The sequence below is a fragment of the Haliaeetus leucocephalus genome, unplaced genomic scaffold (assembly GCF_000737465.1).
Source record: "Haliaeetus leucocephalus isolate CR32 unplaced genomic scaffold, Haliaeetus_leucocephalus-4.0 Scaffold0, whole genome shotgun sequence".
Classification (NCBI taxonomy): domain Eukaryota; kingdom Metazoa; phylum Chordata; class Aves; order Accipitriformes; family Accipitridae; genus Haliaeetus; species Haliaeetus leucocephalus.
This window is the reverse complement of record NW_010972436.1, coordinates 27,072,857-27,098,239: the sequence shown is the minus strand read 5'-3', so window position 1 is coordinate 27,098,239 and position 25,383 is coordinate 27,072,857. Positions and strand designations below refer to the sequence as shown.

The window sequence follows — 25,383 nt, the reverse complement described above, 5'->3', positions numbered from 1 at the left end:
TCTTTTTCTAGTGGTTATGTTTTGGGATTTTATAGGTTTATTCATTTTATGCTTTTATATACGGATTTTATAGTTTTATTAATTTTAAAGCAACAAGATCATGCTTTTAGATCCCAAGTTTGGCCCCCCAAACCAGCTCCTGCTCAGAGTGCGTGGTTTCAGTGATTAAATGTCCAAATGCTGTGATTGGTACTGTTGTGCCTCTAACTGCTTACACTGAAAATTGGGTGTATGCCTACGCGAAGCCCCTTAGAGCTCCTGTGACCAATGGCAATCCTTTGTGGAGCAGCAGTGGACACCTTCACTGTATCAGCACCTGATTCCCATGAGTGTCTGGCTATGGCACAACTCAAAGTCCTGCTTTGGGCTTGGCATCGCTAGCAGGCAAGCTGTGGTTCAGAAAGAGGGGAACTACCGAGCCGAAGAAGTTGCAAGCAAGTTTCTCACCTCTGAACACTGTCACTGATGCAGTTGCTTCCCCACTGCAGTACTACCCGTGTTGTTTAATGAGGAGCTGAAAAATGTAGAGTCTGAAGAAGGGGGAACTGCTGTCTTGCACTGTGAGATCTCCAAGCCAGACGCCCCCGTTGAGTGGAGAAAAGGAGGGGTGGTCATTCAGCCCAGCGACAAGTACGAGATGAAGCTGAAAGGCAGCATTGCCGAGCTGATCATCCACGGTGTAGAGCCTGATGACTGTGGGGATTATACCTGTAGCACTGGATACGAGATCACCACAGGTTCTGTGTATGTGCAAGGTAAGGTGAAATGTGGTAGAAACAATCTGATTTTGCTGCCTGGAATATATTATTCCAAAATCTTTGGCAGTAACTGGCCAAACTTGTCTCAGATGCAAACAGTTGAAAGTCCATTTGTTTCTTTCCTGATTTCAGTGGAGACATAAACACATTCAGGCTGAGGTTGGACCAATCTTTATAAGTTAAGGTAGTTCAAAGTATTGACTGTACTCTGTACCATAGCAGATGGTGGTACTGAAAAACCGCTGAAAAACTATTTGCTTGGAGCAGTGGTCGTAAAAAAATCCTGAAATTCTTGCTATGACTGATTACAGCTTCTATCATTGTTGATATTCTTATTCCTCTTTTAAAGCACTTTAAGCATTTAAATCTTAAGCTACCTCTCTGCCTCCTACCTCATACGATGTCAGTGCAGATGGTTGCAACACACAGGAGAGCCAGTCATGGCCTGGTCATGGAGTAGAGTTTCCTCCCAATGAAACAGTGTTTGCAGACACACACACTGCACTTGCAAGCGGGTGAAGGACGGAAGGTGGCTTCTAAATCCCTTAAAGAAAATTTTAGCTCTTTTTTCCCTGGAACAGCATTACAAGTTTAACTCTCCTGGACAACTTGCACTGTTGCTTGGGCTGGTTCTGCAAGAAGCGACATGTATTTGTTTATGCTTTTGTTTTCCTTTGGCACCTTCTCTTGCTTTGTTATACAGAAGAAGCAGCAGTCATAGTTTCTGGTTTAAAGAACACAGACGTCTTTGTGGGTGAGTCAGCCACGTTCACCTGTGAGCTCTCGCACCCGGGCGTGAAGAACGTGCAGTGGTGGCTCGATGGATCTCCCCTTCACAACAACTTTGTGACTGAAATCTCTCAGCAGGACGGGATGATCCACACTTTAACCCTAAATGATGTGGCATGCCATGACTCAGGCACTGTCACCTTCAGAGCTGGGTGCCTTATATCTTCAGCTAAATTATTAGTCAAAGGTATTTCGTTGTTAGAAAGAAACACACAGCCACCTCTGGACTTGCTCAGTGTGCTAGCGCTTCTGCCTTCCGGGCTACCCTTACTAAATGTTTTCACAGGTCTTCTGTGTCCTGCAACCCTCCACTTCTGCAAGTCACTCATACTCATGCCAGAATTCTTATAGATACAACCACATGATTTTTTTCAGTGGTTCAGGTGCGGAAGGATTGCAGCGTCAGGGCTGCTTTCACCTGACATCTAAGTAGAGCCCAACACAAACCACTGTGGTATCACCTGATATTTTAGCCCCCCCCTTAACGGTTTTTATAATACCACAAAATATTATGTAGCTGGAAATTCACAAAAATACCACTGTGCTGCTCCATAGCTAGGCTACTGACGCTGAGCTCAGTATGCTCCCAAGACAAGACTTTGGGCTGTTATATCGATGGCTCCAGAGCTCTTCATGGTAACCACATGGTATATGACGTTGGGGTAACACAGTGACAAAATGACCCTCATTGTTTGACTGCCAGAATAGTAATGGTCATCATTGCACCAGCAAATTGTTCTGGTCTGTTGGGTAAATATTTTTCTCATTTGGTAAGGGTAGCCACAAGCTGCAAATAACACTGAGCTCCAGACTTGATAAAGCAAGCTCCTTCACAACCAGCCCTTCTATAGCCATTGGGAAAAGTTGTTATTTTTCAGACAAAAGTAACACTTATTCCTTGCTTGGAAAAGGGATTTGTATATATGGAGACATAAAGGGTTAAGTGTTCTTTATTAAAATCTACCCTCATGCAATAACTGTCTACCATAACAGGAATGATCCACGATATGGAATTGTAGTCAGTGGTTGATGTCTCCTTCTCTGTACAATGTGTCCCTTGTACATTCAGAAAATTTAATTCTCTGCAAAGATAAAATGCCAAATCACTTCTTCCTAATATCAGAATGATGCAGCAACAACGGAGTGTGCAACCCCCCCAAATCACAAGTCCATTTGTATCAATTTTGAGTTTCATGTTTTCAGAGACAGAACCTGGTTCTGAGCTCTCTAGGCAAAGAACTCCAGTGGGCCTAAAACGTAAATTAAAAATAAATACATTGTTAGGTATTCTACTCAGTCAAATAAAGGGCTCCTGAGAAGTTTTCATTTCACAGAATCACAGCATTGCTGATGTTAGAAGGGACCTCTGGAGATCATCTAGTCCAACCCCACAGCTCATGCTAGTACGCATATGTATGCATGTATTTTGTGCTACTATTAAGACAAGATTTCTGAAGGTGAACCTGAACCACAGTAGTATATGACTATAATTGGATTAGGATGAGAAAGGTATTTAAAAAATACCCCAGTTACACTGTTCTCAGTAACACTTGATTGAATAGGAAAGTAAAACACTAGTGAAATTCTAACTGTGCTTGTATGAACAGCCAATTTCATGCACTTTATTTTGTCCAGAAATTGAAAAATAGACCTGTCTTCAAACTAGGTGTATTTCAGTCTATCTAGCTATCCATGGCTTGTTCTTCATCAAGGAACAAGTTGTTTCTCTCTGTTCTGTGTGCCCCGTTCTCCTGGTGTAAGGCATGCTTGTAACTGGATATATTCTGTAATAAGTGAGATCTCACGACAGCTTTTCTTGTTGGGCCTTCACAATATCATTGCCCTACAACTACACTCAGTCAGTGGCCCAGTATGACGGCATCTTCACGTACGGGCAGCGGGGAGATGGAAAACGTTGAAGGAGCTGTTGCTGCCTTCTGTCCCCCTTGGTCAGCGTGAGAATTACAGGCCCCAGGGTACACGTTGGCTCCTAAATCCCAAGGAGCTTTCTGCCCTTCTGCATGGGTGAATAGGGCCACCAAGGTCTTAGGGTAGCAGTGGCAAGGAGGAACGGGGCAGTGGAACCAGGACACCTTCCTTCTCCAAGACCACAGGTGACGTTTGCTGTGAGGAGCACATGTTCGCATCTTATGGAAAGGGACAGCAGTGTACGCCCCATCTGCACAGATTCCTTCTTGCTTCTTCAGGCCTGGTGTAACCAAAACATCTCCATGATCTGCCATTGATGCCTTCTCTCCATAAACACATGCAGACACACGGAGTGGTCGAGGGAGCCTTAGGCAGCAGGATCAAGCCTTGCAACAACTTTCCAAAAGACATTTGCAAAACTATCTTTGCTTCCCAAGGTCTGCCAGTAGCATCCCAAATCCTCAACCTGATGCACCAGTTTCAAGAGGAGCATTCCAGACAGAGGTCCAGTGTGGTTTATTCTAGCTGGCTTGTGATCAGAACAATTATTTGAAAGATAAGGACATATATCAGCTTGCTTTGTTATCTTTCTACGTCCCGTTGTAGCCATATAAATTTGGGGGGGGGAGTTGACAGTTGTGCTGAGAAGGATGTTGCAGAGAGACTTCCATTTTCAGACCTCATTGAGATTTTTCTTTTCAGCATAGATATTGCAGTTGTACAAAGTGGGTCCAATTTGCTGTCTCAGGAGGTACTCCTTAGCTGCTTTGGAAGCTCACTATATTTTGAGGTTAGATATATCTACTGTGCTCTACAGCTGCCTCCTGAGAAGCAGAACTAGTATTTTAAAAGAAAGACTGGAAGCAAAGCAGCCTCATGGATCTCACCTTCTTCGGAGAAACTGTGTATCCAGCTGCTCCCAGCATCTTACAGGCTCTCAATCTGAAATTGCAATGGCTCATGCTGCATCTTTAGATCATCTGCTGTAAAGGAAACCATGTTATTTTTCCCTGAACTATGTCTCTGCTGCAGAGGAACACACGGTTAAGCAAAACAACAAGTACCTGTCTCCTGTGAAGGGCCCTTTTTTGTTACAGTTGTCCTGGGGCTTTGCTCCTCGCGCTGCCAATGACTCCTCATGCATAGCCATCGCCACCACAGGGCAGGAATGAGTATTTGCATTCGATTATTGCATTTCTTTCCAATAAATGGTTGCAGTTTGCTCATACAAGGAGCCTCCAGTAGAGTTTGTGGCGTTTTCCTATTGCTTATGTGAGGTTGAGTGTTAGAGGGAAGCACTCACGGCAGCCCACCCGTTGCACTCCTCCATCTCAGACCTGCACTCCTGCCACGTTCTGGGACGCAGAAGGGTTTCACATCCAGTGCTTCCTAGCCTAGAGGGTCTCAGCAATGCTGGGAGGAAAACTAAGCCTGGAGGGAATCCCAGCAGATGTTCTGCACAGAAGTTCGTAGTCAGGACTGTTAAAGCACCAGCCTTAATTGCTGGTGGCCCATTTTCCAGTGTGATAGTTATATTCTAATGTACCAGTTTTGCTTCAATCCTGCTTGATGCTGACACCAGCATGGACTAAACTGCTAATCCCTGGTGTGCCCAGCCAGCTCCCTTGCTTGCACTGTCACTCTGCTTGCTCCCCGCAGGCTCTGTGCTTGTCAAAAATCTCTAAGTTGCAATTTCCATGAGGATCCACTAATGCATGTCCTTCCTGACGTGTTGGTTAACAGATCCAACCATTGAAGTGGTCAGTCCCATGCAGGATTTAACTGTTGATGAAGATGGCACAGCAGAGTTCATATGCCAATATTCTAGGCCAGTACACGCCATATGGAAGAAAAATGATCAGGAAATACATGCAGATGGGCAGCGAGTGATTATCGATCAGGACTGGAATGTAAGCATACTAAAAATTAAACCTACGGTACCAGAAGACACTGGCATCTATTCTTGTGAAGCTGAAGGCACTAAAGTGATGGCTGCACTTGATGTTCAAGGTGAGGTCTTCCAGCCAAAGAGGAAGACTATCATGGGTTCAAATAAAAGAGGTGGAAAAATCATGGCAGCACCTCCATAAGTGACACATCATATACCCACTCTTTGGTGTTCACTCCAGTACTGATAACGATGATAAAAATAGTTGGGAGTTAATGGGAATTGAATATGAAACCGCAGCATTTCACTGCAGCTTAGTTCTAATCAATGCTCACTTATTACACCACTTACGCATCATACCTCTTCTACAATGAACGGGAACATCGGTGCAAAGGGATGTGTCCTGCTGAATTATTGTAAAATCGCGGATGTAGTGTTGGCACAAAGGAATCATAAGAGTACTTTTTGCTGTTACAGAGTGGTTTTTACACACAGTATGCCTTAAAACCAGTAGCTAATGGATAGTGCGGAATTCTATTTTATTTTCAGCTAAACTAAGGTAGCTTGGTATTTTTCTTATTTCAAATACTGATCACTCAGGAATTACCTTCTCACTTGACATCAGCATTTGTGAGGGCCCTGAGAAACAGTAAATAAAAATATTAGCAACAGGTTTAGAATTTTATATTAATGTTTCCTATTTTTTTTCTGCTGTGTACGGAATTACTGGTTTTGGTCACCAGGTGAATTAGTGTGGTCAGCAAAAGCAATGGTTCTGATTTGCTCTCTGAATATTTGTCTTTTGTTAGGCAATTATGCATTCTTCCTTAACCGGAATTGTGAGTACAGAAGAGCAGAGTATTATTTATTATAATATTTTCTACATTGATAAGCACCTTCCATTTTAGGGATTTTAAAAAAGTGATAATTAATATAATCTAAAAGCATCCCAGAGGAGGTAGGATTTGCAATTGGCTGCTTTTCACAGTTAGGGAAACCAGCGCTCCAGAATTGCACAAATAAACAGCTCAGATTTGTTCTAAAAAAATTATACATTTTCCAAGGATTTACAAACGCCTCATTGTTCTCCATAAGCATGAATATTATAAAATACAGAATTTTTTTAGTAAATCATGCTTTCTTTTTTGTTGTTGTTGTTTTTAAATAAATTGTTCAGCTTTTTTTTTGTGTGTGTGTGTGTGTGTGCTTAGAACAGTTCCAGATAATGGTTATAGAGATCTAAACAGGAATATTTCAGGGCATTGGTTTATATTATAGATCATGCTGAGCATTTTATGGTATTTGTGTAAACTGTATTTACTCAACCATGTGTTCCCACTGTTCTGCATGTAATTTGTCCATGTAGCTGGTCTAACACAAACAATATTCACATGCACCAGCCCACATTTAATTTTGCATCAGGCTGATTGCTTATGTATAAATGCCCACTGATGCATGACTCTGTGGGCAAATGGAGTGTGTAGATATGTGCATGTTTCTGACCACATAATTCACCACACAGGTATGAGAAAATAAACCTAATACATTATCACAGAGCTTTTGTAATAATTCAGAAATTTACTATTCAAAATACTGTTACTACATTTTTTAACTTTTTGTGTGTTTCCTAGAGGCAGACTTTTTAACTCGGATGACAGTCACTATAGCTTTGCCAGCTATAATACTCTCTCACATTTGCTTTGCATGAAAGGTAGTAAGATTTTTATCACAAGCTGTCAGTGGTTTCACATCTCCCCAGTTATGAGGATAATTGCACTGCCTGGGAGATCTGTGGGAAATGTTTCCTGCTATGAGACAGAAGAAATTTGATTATAATTTATCTTCCTGAGCTATCCCTTCCTATCGACTATTGGCCTGATTCATATAAACACCAGCTTTTTTTTTCTTTATTTGTAAAAATGGAAGTCAGGTTTCTGGAGGAAATCTAGATGAAATGCTAGAGGTCCTAGAGGTTTATCATTATTTTTACTCTCACTACTTAAAGTGTTTTTAAATATAGTATTGTGTTAGAGCGTGGTTGAAATCAACAACTAAACCTACAAGCACAGTTCATCCCATCCACATCCTTTCCATCAGCTTTCCAGCAGTGGGAATCATCCAGTGCTCCGAGGCTTGTTAATATTCAGATATGCATGGCCAAACAATTAATACTGTTCATTGTCCTTCTTTGCTAGCCAAGAACAGCATTCTCCAGGGCTTGGAGAACGTGGAAGCCGTGGAAGGAGGGGAAGCCCTGTTTGAATGCTATCTTTCCAAACCTGAATGCTACAACTACAACTGGCTGATTGACGATGAGCCTGCCAAAACTACAGAAAACACTGAGATGGTTTACTTTGAAAATGGGCGCAGGCACCTTCTGCTGCTGAAGAACCTAACTCCCCAGGACAGCTGCAGGGTGACTTTTACGTGCAGCGATGCGATGACCTCAGCCTTCCTGACGGTGAAAGGTAAGAACTGAAGCACTTGTGCATGGGGAGTCTTGGAAAGGGCAAATGAACCAGGAAAATATGATGAGTAGGAGAGAGGAAAAGTTGCATTTGTTGCTTTTGTTTCACCTAAATCTTCTTCCCACACAACTGTTTTACAATTTCCTTTTTTTTCTTGTTCTGTATGCCATGACATGGATATAAGCAGCATCAGTTGGCAACGAGTTAGCAGCAAATTACTGTCTTACAGTTGTCATTATTCTGATGAATAGGGTTGTGTTTACAGGTGCTTTGAGGCTCTAGAGAAGAGAATTATATCAGCAGCAATATGTCACGCAGGACAGCGTCAAACGCTTTGCACAAGTTCAGGTAGAGCAACTGATGTCATCTGCCTGGACTCGTACAAAGCATTTGACACAGTCTTTCGTGACATCCTTATCTCTAAATTGGCGAGACATGCATCTGATGGATGGGCCACTCGGTGTATAAGGAATTGGCTGGATGGTTGTACTCAAAGAGTTACAGGCAAAGGCTCGATGTCCGAGTGGAGAGCAGTGCCAGTGGCGTTCCTCAGGGGTCGGTATTGGGATCGGTGCTGTTTGGCATCTTTGTCGGTGACATGGACAGTGCGATTGAGCGCACCCTCAACAAGTTTGCTGACGAAACCAAGCTGAGTGGTGCAGTTGACACACCTGAGGGATGGGATGCCATCCGGATGGACCTGGACAGGCTTGAGAGGTGGGCCTGTGCAAAGTTCAACAAGGCCAAGTGCAAGGTGCTGCACATGGGTCAGGACACTCCCAAGCACAAATACAGGCTGGGCAATGAGTGGATTGAGACCAGCCCTGCGGAGAAGGACTTCGGGGTGTTGGTTGATGAGAAACTCAACATGACCCAGCAATGTGCTCTTGCAGCCCAGAAAACCAACTGTATCCTGGGCTGCATCACCAGCAGAGTGACCAGCAGGTCAAGGGAGGGGATTCTCCCCCTCTACTCCGCTCTCATGAGACCCCACCTGGAGTACTGTATTCAGCCGTGGAGCCCCCAGCATAAGAAGGACATGGACTGTGGAGCAAGTCCAGAGGATGATCAGAGGGCTGGAGCACCTCTCCTATGAAGACAGGCTGAGAGAGTTGGGGTTGTTCAGCCTGGAGAAGAGAAGGCTCTGGGGAGACCTTAGAGCAGCCTTCCAGTACCTAAAGGGGGGCTACAGGAAAGCCAGAGAGAGATTTTTTACAAGGGCATGTAGTGATAGGACAAGGGGTAACTGTTTTAAATGGAAAGAAGGTAGATTTAGATTAGATGTAAGGAAGTTCTTCACTGTGAGGGCGGTGAGGCAGCGGAACAGGTTGCCCAGAGAGGCTGTGGCTGCCCCATCCCTGGCAGTGTTCAAGGCCAGGTTGGATGGGGCTTTGAGCAACCTGGTCTAGAGGAAGGTGTCCCTGCCCATGGCAGGGGGGTTGGAACTAGATGATCTTCAAAGTCTCTTCCAACGCAAACCATTCTATGATTCTATGAACGTTTTCTCTGTATCCTTGTATTTTATGCTATTATTGGAGACCCCTGTGGGGATCAGAGCCCCTTACGGAGTACAAGAACAGCCATCCTCAGTCATAGCATGGTACCTCCATTGTGGTTTTCTGCTACTTGGGAAAGAAAGACATTGCTAGGTTGGGGTTTGCTCCTGAAAGTTTTGGAAAGTTTCAGTCCCCAAAGATACCGTCTGTTCTAGTGACATACGTAACCTCCTTTTTAATGACCTGCTTGGTATCCAAGGCCTGACTGTCCAGAGCTTCAACATAAATATTCACAAAATCTCTCTTGCCTGTATTTGTTTCTGTAGCTGAGGGGTTTGGTTACCTATTTTTACCTATAGGGTGGCGCCTACAGATCTTGCAGCCCCTCACAGATGTTGAAGTCTCTCCAGGAGAGAAAGCTACGTTTAGCTGCGTTCTAAGTGAAGCTGTGCCAATTAATGAAGTTGCCTGGTATAGTAATGACATAGAGATCCAGTCAGATGAGGACTGGGAAGTACAAGCAGATGGAAACAAATACAAACTTATTCTGAAAAAAGCCCAACCGCATCATTCTGGAGAGGTGACCTTTGCTTCCAGGGAAGCAATTGCATCAGCCAAGTTATCTGTGATAGGTAAGTGTCTGTCATTCTAGCCCAGTGGCACTTGAAATCTCAGAATTTGGTATTGAGCTACCACATTGACTTTTCTAATCTTTGTGCTGCTTCTTTTCTCTCTGCCTTGCATGTCCCAAGCTAGTCTTCTTAGTCTGAGGAGATGCTACTGGACAACTTGTTCTTTGACCAGAAATAGCCCACGTCATCAGAAGAAAATTCTATCAGGCTATGGTAGAGATATTCATCAGCTTTCTTGAGCTGCAGTCTTTTGTAAAACGTAACACAGAGTTCAACGGAAGTCAGTTTACTCAGAGTTCAACATCACCCTCAGCGCATGTGGATATGGGAGGGAGCTGAACTAGAATGCATATGGAAAAATCATGCAGGGCAGCAGAGAACCCTTTGAAATCTGCTGATCTACTCAAGTGCAGGACAACCAGTTTTCCAGATTAATGAGTTGCATATTGAAATCTTCATATGGATGAGATCCACGAAACACAAACTTTGTACTTCAGAGATACAAGAGTTAATAGCTCTTGAAGTACTTCACAAGTAGAAAAGATGATAGTTCCCTAATTCCCTTGTAGGGCAGGTTAGACCAATGATTCATCAATGTCCATTCCAGCACCCAAGGTCTGGTTCCTTCCCACCCTGGGATAGGTGGGTCACCCAGCAATGGTCATGACAGCACAACCCCAGTGATGGTTATGAGATAATTGCGATGTGTTTTAGCTGTACACTGTAATTGAGATGTTAAAAAGCCATTGATTGACCATCCATTCTTTAAATTATTACAGGTAGTCTGTCTATCTAATGATTTCTGAGAGTTGAGAGATTTCTGATATATTCCAGTCATTTCCACAAAAAAAACCTGGCTGTTGATGGATGTAAAACAACATCTTATTTTGGCATCTTCATTTTAGGAACTGCAAAATACTGTCCTCATTGACTCCTCCCATTGATAGGTTTTCTGTATGAAATTTGGCTGAAAATAGAGAAAAGAAACTTTTATGTTATGTTTGTGGTGTCCCAAATTAAAGAACTGGCTGTTGACCTTATTTGCCTCTAATTTGTTGGATTGGTACATCGTGTCAGGTCATTTACTTGGTAAATGCCTTGACCTTGAAGACTAGAAGAATCATGTCTGTCTTCTAAGCCAAAGTGTAAATTAAGTGAGGAACATTTTGCAATGTACTGAGTATGATCATCAGTAGCCAATCTGGATTGAATTACTAGAGTTACACTGTAGTCCAATGATAACTTGATTTCCACTAAGGCCAGACCTGAAATAAATATGATAAAGGCCCAAATGTACTTGAAGTTTTCAGCTAAGTTCCCTGATAATACGGACAGCATAGGGTCATCTTTATTTTGAGCTGGGTGGGACAAAGCAGCATGAAAAAAAAAAATCACAACAAGATGTGATATTAGGTGTGTGAGATGATGGTTGGAAAATGAATGTTTGTCATTAGCAGTGTGGATCAAGGCAGAAAAAGGAAAACTCAGTGGTGCCCATGGATGCCGTATGGTCATGGGCAGGTACCCACACAACTTTACAGTAAGACAAATATTGAATCTGTTGCGCTTCCTTCTTATTGCTTGTAGAAGGCTCTTGGTTGTTTTAGTATAAAGGATTATTGCTCATGTCGTACATCACGGGACCTCTGTTGTGCCTTCAGCCCACCCCGATCCACCTGAAGAACCAGAAGTTTTAAGTAAGAACAGTCACTCTGTAACTCTGTCTTGGTACAAGCCATTGAGCGACGGTGGTTGTGACATCCTAGGCTACAACGTGGAGAGGAAAATCCCAGGTATTGGCTGGCAGTCCTGCAGCAAGGCCATTATTCAAAACACGGAGTTTGTGGTGGACGATCTCACGCTGGGTGAACCCTACAGATTCCGTGTCTCGGCTATAAACAAAGTTGGGGCGAGTGAGCCGGTGCACTTCCCTCAGACGGTGCGGCTAGGTGAGAATGGAGAGATGCTCCCATGGACGACTGCAAGCTGCTGTAGACCTTGTGTTTCGCATGGCATGCCTGCTTCACCCGTTCCAGGCATCTCCTGGAAGAGTTCACACTGCAACGTCTTTCAGTGCTTTGCTGCCAACGCAATAGAGGAGAAAGAGCTTGGAAAAATTGTTCTGGGCTGCCACAAACAAAACCTGCTGCGTTGTTAGTACTCAACACTGTTTTCTCCAAACCGTATCAAGCTGTCTTGCAGCCTGCACTGCATCCATGTGTTGTCTGGTCACCATGAGTTTCTCTTCTGATGGAATTAGGATGGAATGAGTCAAAAGGCGCATGTTGGAATGCATTTGGGGTAACCAAGACCCTGGTACCAATGCAGTGGGTGGGCAGTGTTGTCTTCTTCACCCATCTTCCTCTCTCATATAATTTGCATATCTTTTACAATAACCCCCACAAAGAAATGCTGGAGGACACAGTACCTTTGCTGTGAAGTCTGTTGGTGAAACTTTGGAAGCTACAGTGGGATGGAAAGCCACTCCCTCAATCTTTCTTTTCTTGCAACTCTTTCTGTGATATCTGAGTGCCCAACAAATTCCTCGAAGTGAGAATAATAATAACAATAAATCCTCTTTTTGCAACATAACAACTGCCAATGTGTCAGCTGGATGCTGATAACTCTGCATATGTCGATTTTGTCTACAACAAACGCAAGGCATTTTGGGCAGCGGTCCCCTCACCCTGATGAAATGTGCAGAGGGGCAGATCACGGTCCGGAGTGTGCTGCTTTTGGGAACTCAGTTGTGTGCTTTACAACCCAGTCAACCTCTCCACGTTTAACGTGTTTGTCTTGACTTCATTTTGAGTATCGCTGTCATACAAACAGCATGCCATTGTCAGGCCTCATTCCAAAGTAAAGAAGATACAGAGAATTTTTATTTTAAAAATTCTTTATGCTTTCTGAGAATTTTTAAACTCTTCCTAAACTAGCATAAATATATAATACATTTTTTACTTTCAAGACTGGGATGAATGCCACTTTTAATAATCTCTTTTCTTTTTTATTCTTTTTATTGTTTCTTTCTTGTCTTACTTCAGAACTTCTTCCTTCTAAACGTTAAGATCTGCTAGAATCTGTAGGACTCTTTGAATGCTGGTGATGGGTAAATGAAGATCAGCAAATAAACACAGGAATGTGAAAAATGCAACCGCTTTTGCATGTATATATTTAAATGGATCTGGATTAACCTCTGGGAGAGCTTGTACAGTTACTTTGGTGTTATCTTTGGAAGTATAAAGTTTGGATGCTTCCCGTGACTTCTTTTTTTCTTTGGTTGTCTACAACAGCCAAAGAATCTATAAATGAAGGATGGGATGCTTGGATAATTTACAGAGTGATCTGGAGTGCCTTAAAGCCAGATTACAATATGTTCTTTGTGTTAATTCACTTTTTTGTAATTACAGAGCCTCCAGTTACAGTCACCCATCCTTTGGTGGGAGGATCAGTCTCAGAAGGGGAGGTGGCTCGCTTGGAGTGCCAATTATCAAGTGAAACTGAAAAGAGAGTGACATGGCTCAAAGGAAAAGAACAAATACAAGCTGGAGGGAGATATGAGATCCTCTCTAATGGAAAAAAGCAGATACTCATTATCCATGCATTTAAACCTGAAGATCAGGACACATACACCTGCATGGTTTCTCCAGAAGTCAAATCTGTTGCCAGCTTGTGTCTTGAAGGTACAGAGAGTGCATTCCTGTGATGTTAAATCACTTCTGCTTATGGACATCCAGGGGCATCTCCACCGCGTGGATTGGAATTCATTTTCTTTTACAAGCTGTGTCTAAAATCCACAAAGAATTGTTATCTTCCTGTTCGGTATTGCCCAGTATGTTTCTGAATCCCTAACAGCTTTGAGCTGCTCAGATAAGATTTTCCTGAGTCCAATATTTAAGATGGGATACAGTTGCCTTACGTGGGTTTCTGGTGCCTTTTGAGATGTCTTAGGCTATCTTCCCTGGCCTTCAGCTACCATTTCAGAAAGTGAAGACTCTTTCATATGTTCTGCATAGTATCTGCCAGTCGCCTGTCCTAGATATCCCAAATGGCTTTGGGTCGTAGTGTTTAGGAAGCTGAATTGTGCCCTATAGGTGGGATTCAGTGGCCCACACACAGGCATGTAGTGCCACTGAGGCACTTCAGGATATCACCCCTGGCCTCCATCTCCTTCTCCAAAGGGACCCAGAGCACTCATAGATCCTGTGTTGTATCTGAGAGCCACATGTAGATGTCCCAGACAGCCCGGAGCATCTCAAAAGGCACTGGGCGCTATGCAGAGGCAGATCAATGTGTCCCAGAGGGTGAGTCACAACCTTCAGATGTAGACAAATCTGAACAGGTAGGTACCTCCATGTGAGCTGCGAGTCTCAGCTCCTATTATAGCCAGTGGAGGTCTCTTCAAGACAGTCAGTGAAGCCCTGTCTAGCTGTAAAATAGGATGAGCATGATGGATGAGCATAGGATGACCAGGTTGCACTGACAGTCTTAACTAGATATTCATCAACTGCAACATTTAAAAAGGGCAGACATTTATTTATTGGGTTCAAGTGTGTGAAGGATAAAAAAATTGTTGTTTGGCCATGTTTTAAGTGCCTGTATAGCATCACAGGATAGTTGAGGTTGGAAAGGACTTCTGAAGACAGTGTAGTCCACCCCTCGCATAAAGCAGGGTCACCTAGAACAAGTTGCCCAGGATAACATCCAGTTATATTAAATTCACATTTTGTTCTCAACAGAATGCTTATTTAAATGCCACTGATACTCTTCCGCCCAGACTTTAGAGTGATATTTCCATGTGCTTTCTCAAAGCTTACTCACAGACATTGTCTTTTAACATCAGTTTAATTCCTCTCAGTTCCCACAGTGGCAATGCTAAAAGAGATTGTCCAGGAAGCATCCTCTGCAAGCCAACCAGAAGAGCTCGTGGATGGCCACGTCCAGCCCAGCTTGCCCCCTGAGGCTGCTCAGGAGGGAGATCTTCACCTCCTTTGGGAAGCCCTGGCCAAGAAACGCCGGATGAGCCGGGAGCCCACCTTGGATTCCATCAGCGAGGTGCCTGAAGAGGATGAGAAGCTTCAGAAGTTGAGGAAGGAGGAAGCGGAGATGTCTCACTACTACTCAGAGGAGTACTCCACATGTGATGAGCTGGCTAGGACAGGAGAAGCAGATTTCTCTTTCACAAGCTCAGACGATGAATCTAGGGCTGGGACTCCTTCGCTAGTAAACTACCTCAAGAAAGCCGGGAAGGCAAGCGTCAGTGTGACTAGCAAGGTTCAGTCCATTCCCACAGGCAAATTATGGAAACAGTGGGAGAAATCCAGCGTGGAGACTGTTGTGGCTGCCCCAGCTGCTAAACCAGCTGAACCAGAAGTACCAGATTTAGATGATCCTTCCATGAACAAGGCCGCTGTGAAGATACAAGCTGCTTTCAAAGGCTACAAGGTCAGGAAAGAGATCAAGCAACAAGAGTGCCCAGTGTTTACTGAGACCTTCAAAGATTTCTCTGGTGAGCCTGGAAGCACTCTCCACCTTGAGTGTGTGGCCCACAGCAAAACTGACATGAAAGTCCGTTGGCTGAAAGATGGGGAAGAGCTTTCAGACGGTCGCTACTATCACATAGACAATTACAGTGATGGGACCTGCTCTTTGATTATCACTGGCCTGGAGAGGAAAGATGCAGGTAAATACACCTGTGAGGCATCCAATAAATTTGGCAAGGTTTCACACAGTGCTAAGGTGGTTATTGGCGCTCAGGAACCTCAAGTTCTTCAGGAGGAGAAGCAGGTTAGACAGAGCACTGACAGTGAGACAGAGAGCTCGTCCGGCAGCGAGCTGGATGATGCTTTCCGTAAAGCAGGAAGGAGACTTCACAGACTCTTCAAGGCCAAGATCTCAACAGAGATATCTGATGTGGAGGAAGAGCTTTTTGTCAGTGCAGATGAAGGGGACATAGAGGTGGTTGACCATCAGACATATCGTGAGGATGACCAGTACATCTACATCAAGTTTGAAATCTTGTCCGAGGCAAAAACTGCTGCCACTCGATTCAGAGAGATGTTTGGTGCTCTGGGAATTCCCGTGGAGATTGACATTTTGGAACAAGGCCCTAAAAAAATTGAATTGCGTATTGGGAAAGCAACACCACCCACCCATGGGAAGTTTGCACCACCAGTAGTGAGACCTCCACCACCTTTGCTGACTACTGATACAGGTAGGTGAAGCAAAGCTGTTTATTCTTTGGAAAAGGCAGCTGGAGCAGGTCATCATGTTATCTTTTCACTCATGAATAACTTCCAAAAAGCCTTTGTTTTTCATTCGGTGCAGATAATTTTCTGGAAAATTTGCACTTCTGGAAAAACCAATGAATTTTTAATTCTTTTTCATTTTGAGGGAGAGGAGGGAGGTTAGTGTTGAAGGAGGGGGTTGCAAAGTATTGACTTATCTACAAAGCTGCTTTTCACAATAGAAATGTCCCCTACTACAATGATATGGCCGTAAACGCTATGATTATTATAATACTTAAATAAATGAATCTGTTTTCACAACAGTCCTGAGGCAGACAAGACATTTCAGCAAGGAGAGGAACAGAGGCAATGTCTGGTTTGCAGCTGTAGTATTGCGATGCTTATGGTGTTATGGAATATCTTCATAGTGTTTGTCAGGGAGTTTCTTCTTGACTGTTGTCACAGAGAAAAGAGATCATTCTGCAATTAAAAAAACTAGAAACCAGAAGTCTTCAGGCACTGGGCAGCAGTGCTTTTAAAATACGTCTTTTAACACAACCAAGTTTTTCCTTTCTTCTCTCCTAACTACCCGGACTTTAGCTCCCATGTTCATGACTGAGCTCCAAAACCAAGAGGTACAAGATGGCTATCCAGTCAGCTTTGACTGCATTGTCGTTGGCAAACCACTCCCCACGGTTCGCTGGTTCAAGGATGGAAAAGCTATTGAAGAAAACGATCATTACATGATCAATGAGGACCAGGAAGGGTGCCATCAGCTGATCATCACAGCTGTGGTCCCCACTGACATGGGCGTTTACCGTTGCCTTGCTGAAAACAACATGGGAGTTGCTTCAACCAAGGCTGAGCTTCGAGTGGATTGTAAGTCTCAAAGTCACTGTAGAAAAACCAAGGGAAGGGGTCCTGCTGAGAGATGGACAGTTGGGTTTTTTTTCAAGAAAAACACCATTTACATTTTAAAAAAAGTATGCATTGCCCACAAAATGTTTCACTTGCAAACCTCTTGGGTTCAGTTGGGTTTTGCCAACTCCAAGGCAAGGCTCAGAGCAAAGCTTTTCAAATAAAGAGAGGTGTTTTCCATAATCCAGGGACATGTGAGTTCCTGCTCTAGTAGCAGTGTGAAATCAACCTGCCACTCACTCAAATCAGTAGGGAAAGTATAATTATAGTAAGAAAAATAGTTTCAAAGCTCAGATTATAGAAAAGACTTCCTCTTCCATTTAACAGTGACCAGCACTGACTATGAGACAGCAGCAGATGCAACAGAGACGTCTTCTTACTACAGTGCCAAAGAATATATTTCAAGGTAAAATTTTGAACTGTAGCTCTTTCTAATTTCTGACTTGAAAAGATTAATATGTATATTATTGTCAAGCCTGGTTTTGCTACATCTAGCAGGGCCAATTTAATGTCATAAAGGAACAGCTAGACCAGCCAAGATGCAATAACTGCAACAGCTGGACATTTATCATGTGTAAACTTGCTCTGGCTGCCTTCGGGCTAGCTTGGATATTTCTTCACGGTATCAGTCGATTACTTTTAATGCCATGTGGTGCTGAATCTGTTGTCATGATGACAAAACCCACAGACTGAATTAACCTAAAATAGGTGATTCTGATTCCTAATTCTTTTCTGGCTTGCTGACTTTCTTCTTTCTAATTGCTTCTTAGCCGAGAACAGGAGGAATCTACCACTGAGGAGGAGCAATTGCCCCAGATCTTCGATGAGCTTCATGATATTCATGTGGCACCTGGAGCATCACTGGCTAAATTTCACCTGAAAGTGAAAGGTGAGGGGAGCCCACAGCACTGTCAGTCACTGTCACTTCGACCTGCTGTCAGATTGAAGTGCTGGACAAGTTTTTCCGATGTGCTTTTCTGCAGCTGTGAGTCCAGCCTGTACATCTTGTACCATGTTTGCACAAACTAGCTAGAAGGATGTGTTCATGCTGATGAACATTGATTTTCCAGCAGACTCAGGCAGATCAAGTGTCTCATTCTGTGTCCATGTCTCCAGGCATAATTACAGGCATACACTTCTGAAAATGGAGTCCTGTAATTCTCTGAGCATTAGTTATGGAGGAGCAATAAGGAATGAAAAAAAAGATAGCGAGGGCGTCCTTTTTTCTCTTTAATAAATGAAACAGTCCTGGATTTGCCTTACTCTATGAGGGGGTTGCTGCTACAACCTAAAAACTCCAAAAATGTCCTCCCAGTGTTGACTGTCTGTGGTAGGGAGAGGTAGAGATTCTCCTATTTTCTCCGATTGCTGCCTATAAAAATGATGCGAACTGTTTTGGCTTCAACTTTTCTCTTTGTGTACGTTGCAAATCGGACCTAAGTGTTACCTTTCTAACCTGGAAGGCGTTTGCACATGCAGCCAATATGGGGAGTGCCAGAAACTGAAGAGAGAGGAAAGAACTTGAACAGATAAATAGAATTTCATGAATTTGCAGCCATTCCTAATGGGATAAATCCTTGAAACAGCAGCCCTGGGCAGACCTGAGGGTTCCTTAGCTTCTGCTCAGAAGGATCTGCCTGTTTGGAGATGCTCCTAAATTGATGTTGTCAATGCATTCTGTTCTCCATGTCTGTAACTGCTCCTCGCAGGGTACCCGCAGCCTCGCCTCTATTGGTTCAAAAACGGACAGCCATTAAAAGCCTCGGATCGTATCCTCAAGACTGATAAACAGGAATTCCACTCACTGGAAATTCGGGATGTCACTAAGGCAGATGCTGGCCAGTACTCAATATTTGTCATCAATTCTGCTGGTTCTGCATTTTCGTCAGCCAGGCTGCTAGTCAAAGGTAGGTATTGGACTATTTTTGGCACCTGCTTTTCTCTATTCCAGTGACTCTTTCCATTTTATGTAGTTATTTTTCTTCAAAAGCCTACCAAGGTAGGTCAAGTGAGGTAGGGAAGTCTGTAGATAAAAGATGACATGCTTTAATCTTGGTTCACCTATAAATTTACCGTGTGTCCCGAAGATGAGATATGTCACTTCTCTAGGGTCTGACTGTTGTCTCATAAACATAGATTTTTATACCTGCCCAACCTCATTAACTTTAATGGTTCACTTTCTTAAAACTGAGGGCCTCTATAAATTATACTTACATTTCTGTGTCATATCTCCTGCAAGGAGTAATCCCCTGGAATCACTGTTTGGTTTTGGTTTTTTTTTTCAACTCATGGACAGAAAGGTATTTGTCATTTTGTTTGTTCTTCTTGTGTTATAGATCCTGATGAGAAAGAAGAGCCATCAGAAACAGGTGAGAGAAGCCATAGCAGGTGGTAACAGAACCCCTAGGAATTTTTCAGTAGTCTAAACTCACACAGAAGGTGTCACCACATTTCATCAATAATGTCATTTTCAGATTCCTTTGAGCAGCTGATACCACCAAGATTCCTAGAAAGATTTACTAATAAAAAGGTGAAAAAAGGTGCAAGCATCACATTATCTGTAAAAGTTGAAGGTAAGTGGATAGATACCTTGCCTCTCTGCATAACACTTAAATTGCATAACTTCTTGACACATTCTAGACTTTCTCTGGCCCAAGTCATTGAAACCTCATCTCCTGTATCTGAAGTCTGGGACCCTACTCCCAACTTTGTAAGAGACTTTATGTGCTTTACAGAAAAGCATCTTACTCATCTCCTCCTCCATTTTCCTGTATGTAAAAATAGGGATAGTAACACTTATTAGTCTCATGAAAATGTGTTGATTAACAGTTTTGGTTTTACAAAAAGGTTTAATGTCCTTATGAGTGTGCTGTAGAAAGGTTTATGTTTCTTTATTATATGTTATGCCTGTTATTGTTGGGAAAGCATCAGGAAACAGATCAAAATAGCATTTATTCACAGCATGGCTCATAACGGTAAGGAAGGAACAGCATTAGGAAAATTAAAGCTCCTTGCATTGGTTTTCCTGTAGGACATCCACCCCCAACTATCACTTGGCTGAAAGAAGAGTCTCAGGAAGATATCCTGTGGATCAAACCAGACACTCCTGGATATAAACTTGCCAGTTCAAATATGCATCACAGTCTAATCCTGTTGGATGTTAAAAAGAAGTACAGTGGAACTTACACGTGCATTGCTACCAACAAGGCTGGCCAGTCCATCTGCACCGCCACCCTGGAAGTTGCAGATGGTAAATCTTTGTTACAATACAAACACATTCTCTATGTTACCTTTTATACAGTGCCTACAAGAAAAGAAACTGAAAAAAAATGCATTTTCCCAAGATTAGCCATGACTTTGCTTGTCTTGTAAATGATCACACTCATTACTTCTACAGTAATGTAGATTTCTGACCCTATTTTGGAATAACAGCAGCACCCTTCCTGTATCAACAGAAGACAAGTCTAAGAAACAATCAAATTAAGCACAAAGGGAAATGAAAGGAAGAAAAGCAATGTAAAGTAACTAGAAAAAGTCACCATTTGAAAAATTATTTTGAGTTCTTCACTCTGCTAAGGTATTTGGCATTGTAGAATTGCCTTAAGGCAGCTAGAGTAATTTGCTTCCCCTTTTGCAGAGCTTTCCAGGGCCTATTCTGGCACAATTCCTTCAGTAAGACAGGGGACAAGCAAATACAGGCTGGGAGTAGGGGCTACACTGTGAAGGACTCCATTTTTCTGTTATCCTTCCTTGCATCCCACGGTATTATTGTACCAAGAGCTAGAGAAGCATAGCTTGAGCAGCATGGAGAAATCGGGCAATCATACGTCTACGTGAACAGGGAGAGGAGAAAACTATTTGCATCATGAGTTGGGAGCAGGTTTCCCGGGTTAGGAGCTGCTAACAGGGCAGATTCAGTATTCCAGTGTTCCCAGTAATCCATGTCTAGAAAATGTGCTTACATTAAATACATAAAAAGAACATTCTCTGCCTTCTGTCCTCTGATGATAAACCTTAATCTTGCAGTGAAAGAGGCTGAAGTTCTGACCCAGGAGCGTGTGATGGTGTCAGAAGCCATCATGACCACACTGGGGTAAGTGGTTGGCCACCCAGGCCGAAGTGGAGCAATGCGGGTACCACTCTGTAGAAGTTCCCAAGAGTCACTTTTAGGCAGTGTTCATATCTTATATTCATGTTTCAGCACCAGAGTTAAAATAGTTTGAGGTCCTAGTATGGAAAGTGCTATAAATACCCTAGTATCAATGTCAGCCATTTACGCTTGATTATCAGGGAGGATAGGAACAAAGAAAAAAAAAAAAATGGTTAGGTCATATAAAACTCTTGCGACTTTTTCATCTCCTAAGTAGAATGTTAAAAAAATTCACAGGGTCAAGGTCTCACTGTTACTTGCCAACTTTGAAATACACTGATGCTTCACAGAAAAAGAAGTAGATGAAAAGGATCTGTTCACAAACTTCTTGTTTACAAATGCACCTGAAGAATAACCTCCTCAATTTGCCATTCTTGGCTTGGATACTAGGCAGACACAGCCTGAAATGTGGTGTCCACCTGAACACACATTAGCTTCTAGAATATGTCTAGCCTAAAAGGCTTGACCAGTCTTCCTCTGAAGTGCAAAGAAAGTGAAGCAAGCTGCAGTGTGAATTCAGCTATTCCACTGCAACCTGTCCCTAGGATGTGCCTAGGCTCTGTTAGGCATACTTAGGGATATATGGTTTATCATATATCAAGTGGAGTGACCTTCCTCCTGCCTCCTATGTACTAACAGAGAATTGGGGCAGATCAGCTTGTGCAATGATAATTTATATCCTGCCTCCAAAAAGCAGAGATGTTGACTTCAGGATATTAGTGTTTTGGCGGAGCTGTAAGCTTGGGAAACATGACAAACACTCTTTGAGCATTAGTTCACTCAAAATTGACTCAGACTACAGATTCCACTTGACATAATGTCTCCAACTCAAATAGTTTTATTTCAGTGTCAGCTGGGAATAAAGTCCCAGTAGCACCAGGGAGATGGAGGCTACCCTGTTCTGCAACCCACTCCCTGAGCAGCCAGCTCTTCTCAAGCAACAGTTTGAAATAAAAGCCAGGAAGAGTGAGAATTCTCAGATGGGATTTGGCTCAAAGACTGAGACACCCAAGTGAATCTGTGTCCATTATAAGCCAGGTGCCCCAATTCTCATTTCTTAGTGGCCCTGGTGAGTATCAGCTACCAGAACCTGCAGTCCAAACCAGAGACCTAACTTAGGTATTTCCAGCCTTCACGTACAAGGTGGGAGAAGAAAGGGGGTTTTCTCATGTAGTTGTCCTTACTATACATTTTATTTTAACTTTTAACTCTGCTTTACTCTTTCAGAGCTATTCATCCCTCTGAAACAGGAGAAGGTAAGAGAAGCTATTTTCTTTCTTCTACTCCTGCCCTTCACATCTACAGCTGAGATTGTCTATGTATTCCATGATTACCACCTGCTTTTGTTCTGTTTTCTTGAAACTATCTGAAAGGTTGGAACTTTTCAGGACTGGTCTCTGTTCAAGGATGAATTATTTGGATGAAATATGAGCAAGCACAGTTTTAAAAACAGGGGAAGTGAAGAAAATTAGACCTTCCTTCCTCAGAAGCTTTTGTTACTTAGAAAAGATGACTTTCCAATGTCATTGCCTGCTTAATAGAAAATTCTCTTTTCCAGGAGATCTTGAAACTGGTAGAGAAGGTGTACCCAAAAGCCCTATTTCATTAGCTGATGTTGGCTCAGAAGAGTTTTTCCAGAAACTCACCTCGCATATCTCAGAAATGGTATCTGCAAAAATAAGTCAGGGTAAGGAACCTGGCAAACACAATTTAATTAGTGTAGAAAAACATGCAATCTCTTTTTTTAAGGTATCATTTGGACTTTAAACATCAGTGAGATTTATGAAGCAGGTTTTGAGACAGTCATCCTACATAAACATGTGAACATTTGTAAAATGATGAGGACTAAGAATTTTTAGTAAGACTCCATCCACTGCATGTCTCAGTCTACAGTTTTGAACTAGGATAAAAGCTATTACAGGAAACTAAGATGGCTCATGTGCATTTTATGCATACAGTGTTTGTTTAAATAAGTGGGAGTAACTGTAAGCTTTAGAGTGGAGGGCAAGTTGTAAAAATGGAAGTGTATTTTGAACAGCTTAGGTATTTGGAGTTCCTCAGATATTCATCACTCCTCAGTCTGAAAGCAATCCTGGTTAGAAGACTTCCCACATCTTCAAGTTTTAGCTCACACTGGGATTTTAAAAGCAAGTTGAGGCTGAAAAGTGTGCACAGCTGTGCAGTAATCCAATGATTTGCTCAATTCAATGAAAAATCCTGGCTTGTGTATCATATACTGGTTATCTTGTAGCAAAACTTTATCTTCAAGCAAAAATAGAGGTATTACCTCTCCTACAAATATTCTTGCAGTGCAGTGACAATACATGCAGCAGGCATGCAACCTCACGCATTAAAACATCCCAATTATTTATGTAATCCTAAATACCAATAGGAGATCACACTAAATACTACAAATGCTCTTCCTAGGGAATATTTGTTTTTATGAAATTGAAAATTATTATAGATTTGGTTCATGTTCGGATTGGAGACCTTGATTTCACATTTTGCTGTTGCTCTGCTTTTTAGCTACACTTCGAGTGCCAGGTGCAGAAAGTGATGATGAATCAAAAACTCCCTCTGCATCTCCTCGCCATGGACGATCCAGACCTTCATCCATTGCTCAGGAGTCCTCCTCTGAATCTGAAGATGGGGATTCCAGAGGAGAGGTATGTTATCTTTATGGACAAGTTTGACACAGGGAGAAAACTTTACTTAGAATGACCAATCTCCTGTGTTTTAAGGATCTCCATCCCCTTTAGGGATGTACTTCACTTTAGTAGGTATATTTAATAGCTAAATATTGGGTCTGCAATACAGAGCTCACACAAATTCTGATGCTCACTGTTCAAGTCAATGTGGTCAAAGCATACCCATTATGTGGTACCTTTTGCTCCCATGGCTGAGCTTCAGAGCTTGATTTTCTGTGGCCTTGGGTAGAGTTGGTCAGCAGAATTTTGTTAAGAAGTTCTTCATGAGAAAAATGCAAATTTTGTGAAAATTAGACCTTTTTTGGGTGTTCATTTCAAACACTTCCTATAAAAAAAAAAAAAAAAGATTAAAACTTTGGAAATGTTAACCTCCTTTGGCATTTTCAGGACCGCTGTTTGTTTTGCCTTGGGAAAATAATCCATTGTTTCATGGTGTAAATCCAAAACACCTCAGATAGTTTTGAAAATATGGCCTGAGCCTCCTAGAGACTTAGTCTTCTCCTTACAAAATGCAAACAGTGATTCTGTTTGCTGCACAAGGGCTGGAGAATAAAACATTAGACACAGATAAGCACTTACATTCTGCTGGTGTTACTGTATTCTGTATTCAGAGCACCCGGTAACTGTCGTTTCATGCTTGCAGATCTTTGACGTCTACATGGTCACAGCTGACTACGTGCCTGCTGCTCCTGACAGGGAGACCATCACCTTGAAGGAAGGCCAATATGTGGAAGTCCTTGATTCAGCTCATCCTCTGAAGTGGCTGGTCAGGACTAAACCCACAAAATCTAGCCCCTCTCGACAGGGTTGGGTGTCTCCAGCTTATCTGGACAAAAAATTAAAGGTGACAGATCACGCTGTGTTTATTTCTCATGTAAAATTACTTGCTCCTGTTGCGGTTCAGTGCCATCACTTCTGCAAGGAGTGATGGATGAAGAGGTTGTTGAAGGGGCCTGTAACATGATTGGGATTTTTCATGTTCTGATTAGACAACATTTCTGTATATGTGTGGGGGTGTCTGGGTTTGAAAGACCTAATCATCCTCCAGCAAAAAATACATTTCACACCAGTTTAGGAACTGTTGAAAGGGACTGTGAACACACAAGGAATATTCCTCAGTGTGCATTGATAAAAGCACTGTTAACTTAAAAGAATAATGTTTCTTTTTTTCTTGTATTATAGTTGTCACCAGAGTGGGGAACAACAGAAGCTCCTGAGTTCCCTGGAGAGTTTGTTTCTGAAGATGAATATAAAAGGAAGCTAAGGTGAGCTTATGTCAGTTGGTATTTGCACCTTTGAGTTTTTCTGCCTTCTGAAGTAACATGAATGTTGGCATCTAGGTCCCTTCCCTCAGAGTCACTGGTTTTGTTCTGCTGAGTCCTGCCATGTTCCCTTTCCCAGAATCAGGCAAACCCTTGAT

At 42.5% G+C, this 25,383-nt stretch overlaps 1 protein-coding gene across 1 annotated transcript in view; it reads left to right on the top strand.

Annotated features, from left to right (window-relative positions):
• Positions 1-25,383, top strand: part of OBSCN (obscurin, cytoskeletal calmodulin and titin-interacting RhoGEF) — a 175,955-nt gene that overhangs the window by 95,345 nt on the left and 55,227 nt on the right. The window contains exons 56-74 of the mRNA XM_010563262.1: positions 7,560-7,832; positions 9,688-9,960; positions 11,622-11,909; positions 13,371-13,643; positions 14,819-15,711; positions 15,757-16,174; positions 16,788-17,066; positions 17,433-17,511; positions 17,876-17,994; positions 18,815-19,012; positions 19,442-19,474; positions 19,580-19,678; positions 20,137-20,355; positions 21,132-21,198; positions 22,483-22,511; positions 22,814-22,942; positions 23,782-23,921; positions 24,607-24,807; positions 25,146-25,228. Of these exons, the coding sequence (XP_010561564.1) occupies positions 7,560-7,832; positions 9,688-9,960; positions 11,622-11,909; positions 13,371-13,643; positions 14,819-15,711; positions 15,757-16,174; positions 16,788-17,066; positions 17,433-17,511; positions 17,876-17,994; positions 18,815-19,012; positions 19,442-19,474; positions 19,580-19,678; positions 20,137-20,355; positions 21,132-21,198; positions 22,483-22,511; positions 22,814-22,942; positions 23,782-23,921; positions 24,607-24,807; positions 25,146-25,228 (4,093 nt within the window). The remainder of the gene's footprint in view (positions 1-7,559; positions 7,833-9,687; positions 9,961-11,621; positions 11,910-13,370; positions 13,644-14,818; positions 15,712-15,756; positions 16,175-16,787; positions 17,067-17,432; positions 17,512-17,875; positions 17,995-18,814; positions 19,013-19,441; positions 19,475-19,579; positions 19,679-20,136; positions 20,356-21,131; positions 21,199-22,482; positions 22,512-22,813; positions 22,943-23,781; positions 23,922-24,606; positions 24,808-25,145; positions 25,229-25,383) is intronic.